Below are 7,287 nucleotides of genomic sequence, written 5' to 3'. Positions count from 1 at the left end.
GATGGGAATTGTAGTTCCTGAACATCTGGAGAGCCGCAGGTTCCCTACCCCTGGGATATATAAATCTCAGCCTGGCTGTTGCTAAGCTTAGAGCCAGCTATGTCAAAAGTCCCAGCAGCTGCCTGTGGAGAATCGATGGACTTGTGCATAAAATTAGCATCACCTGCTGCAGTAAAATCAATGGTGCTGAAAAAGGTGTCAGTAGTTCAGTAGTGTTCAGTTGTGTATAGCACCATGTGATTACCAGGTAGAGGCTGCACACAGCATAGAGAGGTGTGTGAGCCCAGATCTATGATAACAGACTTCTCAAAATCATGGGGATCATATGGCTGGACTAAATAAGAGTGAGAAAACATTTTGTATGAATCAGCCTTTTGTAACCAGTCCAAGAGGGATGAGTGAAGCTGATACTTCACATTCTGTTGCATGACTTTCATAAGAAGCGAGATGCTTCCTCACACACTCAGAAACTGTATAGCTGATGTGGGTGTAGGGCGGGGGGAGGGAGGGAGGGAGGGGGGACGCTGTACACAGAGAAAGAAAAGAAATGGTTTCACTTATAATGGCAACTAGCCAGTAAACCATAAATAAACTGTAATAAAAATGGGAATACATAACATCAAAGTCCATTATGCTCTGAAAGCATCCGAGAGAAAGACACTTGATCAAGTGTGTTAACTTTGGCAGTGCTGAGGCAGCAAGCATGCCAATATCGCTGCTGAGGCTCAGACTGAATGCTGTGGAATCAGTCCAGTGGGAGACTGAACACAGCTGACAAAAAGGTGTGCACTGGACGAGAGGAAGAAAAGCAGTGGAAGGGGGGAGGTGAGAAGAGACCTAAGAGAAAGGCAAGGAAGACAACAAAGCTCTGGTCAGGGAGAGGAAAGGAAGAATAACAAAATAAATAAATAACACTAATACCTGAGAAACTTGTTTCCTTTCTCCAGGTGTTATAATTTAGTTTACAGCACTCTTTAAAAATAGCCTCCAGTCTGCCCAATAGCTTTGGTCTCCTGCTTTGTGAGCAATCTCCCTGAGAATGTGTGTCCCTCACGCAACTCTTTACATTCCCTTGATGTGCTTTTATTGCTTAGATTTAGTACAAATCTAGCCCAAGAGTCCCCACAAGAATGAACCTGCCACCCCTGCAGACAGGAACAGTTCCTGTAGCTGCCACCCCTCTAACCTAGATCCACACATGCCTGCAGTGGCCCAGGTCATACCAGCTTTTCCTTCTGTGTCCTTTTAAGGGAATAAAAAGTCCAGGAAAGCAGCAGGGTAATGCACAAAGCTCCTTTCCCACCATACAAAGAGCGGCAGCAAAGCTCTTTCCGGGACGGATAGATCTACACAAACAAGGTTTTCACAGGAGCTTCTTTTCAAACCTGACAGCTGGAGGGAACAGCCCAAGGAAGGCTTCTCCCCGTGTCTAATTCCAGTGGTAGGATAAAAATTCCTGGGTTGTTTTTTTTTTTTAAGGTTTTACATTCACACTCACAACTCTGCAGCTCTCCAGGGCTCAGAGTTCAAGGGAGAAAATAAATAAACAAGATGGCTTTATCCTGCCTTTTTCTTGCATTTGATTGTAGCATGCCAGACAATCAGGATGGAGATCACCCACAGGTACAACACTGTCACCGCATCACATTAAGGTCTATGTGATACTTGGCTTTCACCATGATGCGACTATTATCCATGCCTTGAGGACAAAGGACAATCATTTCAGTGTGTGGGCACAATGGAATTATTCATTATTTAGCCGACCCCACCCCCATCCCCTGGGATTAGGTAGAAGGTGTGCAAAACATAAAGATTACCCAGGGTTCTTACTGATACACAGCAATTCTGTTAGCTGGGACTGCCCACAATTCCAGAAAAACGACAGCAAACCTTCTAATGAGTAGCTGTCCTGTGTCCTTTACAAAAGGCTGGTAACTGCCATGGTGAATAGTTGCCCATGGTTCTTTAGATCAATGACAGCATGTGCCTAGCTCCCAACTGCCAGTGGGGCAGAAACCGATTCAGCCAACTAAGATCCCCCAATCTTTTGAGCAGCAACCATATCATCATCATCATCACCACCATCATCTCCATTTCATGTCTCTTCTGGCGAGCATTCCAGGGCAGAGTACCTGCCCTCACCATCATCCAGGACAGAAGAGTCATTTTTCATATTGGCCTGCAGAGCTTCAGACTCATTCTCCTCCTGCTCTTCCGCTTCCTGGTCGCGAAGTTTCTGGAGACGTTCCTCCCTGGCCTCCAGAAACTCCTGGGCCCCTTCCCCCACCACCATGACTGTGTCAGCCACGCTGGGCGGGGCTTGCACTGGGTTGTGGTCATAGGAGAAGACTCGAAGCCTCCGCAGGTGAGTCAAGTCTGGGAATTCAGTAAGCTTGTTGCGGTCAAGGTCAAGGATGTGCAGTTGGGTCATGCGAAGCAAAGGCTCAGGAAATTCATCAAAGCGGTTCCCATAGAGCCAGAGCCCCCGCAGTCCCCTCATGCGTGGTAGGCTGTTGGGCAGGGTTTTGAGTCGGTTGTCCCCCATCTGCAGAGACTGCAGCCAAGGCATCTGGAGCAGAGCCCGGGGGAAGTGGTACAGGTAGTTGCTCTCGATCCACAAGCAGCGAAGAGTCTGGAGCTGCGAGAACTCTGCTGGGAGGCCAAAGAGGCGATTGCTGCCCAAGTAGAGGCGGGTCAGATGGGGCAGGCGGCACAGTGCCTCAGGTATCTCCTCGAGTTTGTTGAAGTCCAGGGCCAGGATGCGCAGCTCCTGGAGCCCCTCTATCTCTTCAGGCAACTCCTTTATCCCTGTGCCACTGATGTAGAGCTTCTGGAGGCTGCTGAGGGCACACACTGGTCCTGGCAGGTGTTTCAAGTGACGTCCAGTCAGCTCCAGCATCCGGTCGCCACCGCTCAGCTGCTCCTCCAAAACCGACGGCAGTCGCTCCTCCCTGCCTGACGACCCCCCACTGCCCATGCTCATAGCCAAGGAAGGCGGCTGGCAGGACGAAGGCCACCACCTCTGCCTGGCGGGCTCGGGGGAGACATGGCAACCACCTAGGCCCCTGCCCAACCGACCGGCCTCGTGGGGTTAGGACCAGGACGAAGATTTCCCCTGCCAGGGCTGGAGCTGATGCCTCCTCTTCTTACCTCGACTAGCCTCCCTGGCTGGGGGCCCCGTGCCCTCAGAGCAGTCCTCGCCCGGGAGCAACCTCGAGTCGAATGGACGGGACAGGTGCTCCCTGGTCCCCGGTGGCCCGGAGCTCCTCGGCAGCAGGGGACGCTCCCGATCCCCAGGACTGGTGCCGCCCGCCTGCTTCTCACCCCACCCACCTTCTTCTCCTCGACTGGGTGCTGCAGGCTGCTGCTGCTGCCGCCACCCCCTTCCCCAGCAGGACCCCCCTCTGGTGGCCCCCGCGCAGTCTCGGGGGCTCCGGCGCTGCACTACTCAGTCTCCTCCCGGCTTTTGCTCCGGGGCTCCTGCCTGGATCTGAGCTCGGCTCCCACACGCGCGCCCGCAGCCTAGCGACTCGTTTCCATGGCAACCCCCACGCGGGACGACCCGCCTATAGCAGAGGCGAATGGATTCGGACGGGGTGGGCACGGGCGGGGCGACGCGTTCCTTCGTTCGGACTTCTCCCTGTGCCCGCGCGTGCTTCCCACGCCCCCCTTGGACACGCCCCCCTCACGGAAAGGGAGCGAGCCCAGCCCGTCGCTCGACCCGCAAAGAAGAAGCGAGGGAGTCGCCCTCCGTTCCTCTTAGCCACGCCCACATGCCCCTTTGCCACAGAGCCCACGCGGCCGGTACCGCTGACGCTCCGTCCATCTGAATTTCGGGCTGCTTTTTCCGGGCAAAAGGCAGAGAGCAGCCTCTTCTACTCACACGCGTGGTTCTTGTGCCTTAACAGTTGTGTTAACAGGAAGCACTTCAACAGGTATAGCTTTCCCCTTAGCATGGAGAAACAGCGACAAGGTGTGTGTGTGTGTGGTGGTGGGGGGGGGGAATTGCCTGAGTTAAAGTCAAGAAAGTGGTAAGCTGTGAGGGGTGGAAGATGGTTGTAATAAGATCAAGAAAGAGCCAGAGGGACGCAACATATCCCACATGCTCCCAGCGCAGACACATAGAAAAACAGGAGGTCAAAAGTACGGTTGGGCAGAAAGCCTCATGCATGCTAATTCTCTGTGAGCAGGCAACTACACCATTGTGGGGAAAACATTCAGTATACTGCACTTGTATATAGTCCAGTACATGCTTTACTTTGGCCCCTTCCACACATGCAGAATAATGCACTTTCAATCCACTTTGCAGGTGTGCGGAATAGCAAAATCCACTTGCAAACAGTTGTGAAAGTGGATTGAAAGTGTATTATTATGCATGTGCAGAAAGGGCCAATTTGATGCTGCCACTACTGTGCTTGTACATTTGAGTCTCCACACTGGAGAAGACGAAGAGTCTACAGTTGTAGTGAAAACTGCATCATTCCATTCGGGGCAGGATAAGAGCAATCTGTGCTGCTGTTACTTGTGCTACAGAGTCTGTAGGCATCTGAGTGGCCCTTACTCCCAAGACACCCAATTCTATATCCAATTACATGAGAGTAATCTGTATTAGTGGGTGTTATTTCTGAATAAATACAAAGGATTGAGCTGTAAGATTCCGATCCTGGCTAATTATGAGAATCCCAAATGTCCAGTATTGTTAGCAGACAGAAAACAGCTAGAAGCCTGGAAAGAATTGCTCATTCAGACCTGTGTGGTGTTCCTTGAGTACTGAAGCCCTGCAGCAACAGTAAATAGGGATCATTCTCTGTTTTGCACCAGGGGAACTATGGGCCTTTCTCATAACTGCTTATGAGGTTGACGCCACTTGCCTGCCCTGACATCCAACAGCAATGTCATGTGCAGAGGTGAGTACATTAAAGCCAGAGCCATCTTAAGAATGCTGCAAGGACTGGCGTCACATGCACTGTTTCAGCACAAGTAACCCAAGGGATATCATCTGACATTAGGCTGAAGAGGATGTGAACTGGTGGGATATGCAGCATTGAAGCTGCCTTCACATCCAGAACTGCCATATGAGTGGCATGACATGCTGTATCAGTAATGCTAATTAAAGACACTCTTACACAGTCGATCAGGGGGTCCTGCCACAAAATGGCTGCTACAGGGACTGGGTCCAGTCACACAATGTTGGAAGTTCAACAAAGCATGAGACTGTAAGCCAAGCATCTGCCTGTGATGGAGGCAACTGGTTCCAAATAGGCACTCCCTGCAGATGCAATGGTGATGCCTCCTGGGCTCTTCTGAAACGCCACCTGCTCCAGTGAGGTGGAGGAAGGTCAGGACTGGTTCTTTCCTTTGAGGAAGAAGCAAGTGAGCACCTGGAAACACAATGGCAGGTGTGTGGACATCATATTGAGGATGACCATAGCAGATGAGGAAACAGGTTTACATCAAATTCCTATCTCCCATCCTCTTACTGCAAACAAAAATCAGATATGCCAGAAATGCTTCTTGGCCAGAGGACCTTTGTGACATAAAAAGTATCCTTTCAGTTACAGGAAAACAATAAATAAAAGAGCTCCTGTACCTACCTAACATACGTGGTATATAAATTAACATTTATGGTTATGTGAAGTCTCTAAATCAGGCAAATGCTTCTTCAGCTAGCTTTGTGGGGATGAAAAATTGTCTCTGCACTGGCTTCCCCAGTAAGTAAATCTGATCTTCCACAGATATATAGTGAGCCAATATCAGCTCTGCACTTTCCTGATCTTGTGTAACTCTCTCAATGTAGCCCCACTGGGAGCCTAGTTATTTTGGTACCAACTCCCCCTCAGTCCCCCCCATATATATATAGCATCATGAGTGACACTCGCTCTGAATTAGTTTCACTGCAGATGGTTGTAAAGGTTGATGGGGATTCTTCTTCCAGAATGAGATGTTGGTTTTTCTGTTTTGCATGAAGTCAGTCACCAGCTGATGCTTTAGATCTGATCCATAGCCAGGTGTTCTTTCCAAACTCTAGCACTTCCTCTGGGACAGATAACCATGAAACAAGGATCAGTTGCTCAGGAACCATATCTGTTAGCCAATATATACAAACTTGCAAAAAGCTTGCAAAAAACCCTCAATTTTTGCAAACTTGCAAAAAAAAAGAACAACCCTCCATCTCCACTCACAAGTGTATAGCAAGAAACCCATTTTGGAATACACCCCCCCCCCCACACACACACACACACACACACCCCACACCCCCGGTAACAGCATGGAATGCTTCTGATCAGAAAATGCAGCTAATCCATCTGGGGAAATACAAACACAGATATTCAGTGGGAGGGAGAAGGCAGAGAGAAAGACTCAGACAGCAAATTAGATATGTAAGAGAACAGGATGGCAGAGAATGTGATTCTGCAGGGTGTATGCAAAGATGGAAATGTCAGGATTATGGAAGAGCCTGCTTCAAATAGGTCATCAGGTGCACACAAGAAGATCTCAAGAGCCAAGGATCAGTCCAATGATAGGAGGAAATGGCTTACAAGGTGAAACTCAGAAGGATGAGAAGCTTCACTGTTTCTCTGAGAAAGGACAGAGATGGCATCATCTTAATAACTGTAACTGACTTTTCTCTGTGATACACCTCAGAAGATGCCAGCCACAGATGCAGGCAAAATGTTAGGAACAAGATCTACCAGACCACGGCCACACAGCCCGGAAAACCCACCAAAACCAGTTGGATCTGGCTGTGAAAGCCTTCGACAATACATCTTAATAGCGATTTGAAAATCTCAGAAATGTGGGGAAAATCTTTGGAGGGAGCAAAAGAAAGAAGTAAAGCAAAGCATTGGTAATAAGGGAGCATTTCTGTGGTATCCACCCACTAAGATAATGAAAGGACTTTCCTGTCATATTAAAATCATACTTTGAGGCTGCAGAGATAGCCAAACAGTACCTTGAATGGAGGAAAGGATATTAGATGGCACCTCAAAGTGCTTCTTTTTCCCTTTCTTTAAAAAAAAAGTTGTGTTGCAGTTTTCAGTCAAGCTAATTCTTTTAATCCACATATACACATAAGGAAAAAACCAGCAATTTGCCCAGTGCCCACCACTTACTGCTTATGCCCATCTTTCAGTGCCAGCTCAAACATGCATTCCACGCAACAGCTATGATCAAGAGAAGTTCTAGGACAGTGGTTCTCAACCTGTGGGTTGCGACCCCTTTGGGGGTCGAATGACCCTTTCACAGGAGTCGCCTAAGACTCTCTGCATCAGTGTTCGCCATCTGTAA

The 7,287-nt window shown here is 49.1% G+C and overlaps 1 protein-coding gene across 1 annotated transcript; it reads right to left on the bottom strand.

The window, feature by feature from the left end:
- Positions 1 to 933: 933 nt before the first annotated feature.
- On the bottom strand, positions 934 to 3,299 carry LRRC10B (leucine rich repeat containing 10B). Its single transcript, XM_048485618.1, has one exon. The coding sequence runs from the start codon at positions 2,981 to 2,983 to the stop codon at positions 2,096 to 2,098; it is 888 nt and encodes a 295-aa protein (XP_048341575.1). The 5' UTR covers positions 2,984 to 3,299; the 3' UTR covers positions 934 to 2,095.
- Positions 3,300 to 7,287: the final 3,988 nt, after the last annotated feature.

The sequence above is a fragment of the Sphaerodactylus townsendi genome, linkage group LG02 (genome assembly GCF_021028975.2).
Source record: "Sphaerodactylus townsendi isolate TG3544 linkage group LG02, MPM_Stown_v2.3, whole genome shotgun sequence".
Lineage (NCBI taxonomy): Eukaryota > Metazoa > Chordata > Lepidosauria > Squamata > Sphaerodactylidae > Sphaerodactylus > Sphaerodactylus townsendi.
The sequence above is the reverse complement of the archived record's forward strand: the minus strand, read 5'-3'. Positions and strand labels throughout refer to the sequence as shown.

Coding starts and splice junctions, on each gene's coding strand:
- LRRC10B (XM_048485618.1), bottom strand. CDS start 2,983: ATGAGCATGGGCAGTGGGGGGTCGTCAGGCAGGGAGGAGCGACTGCCG.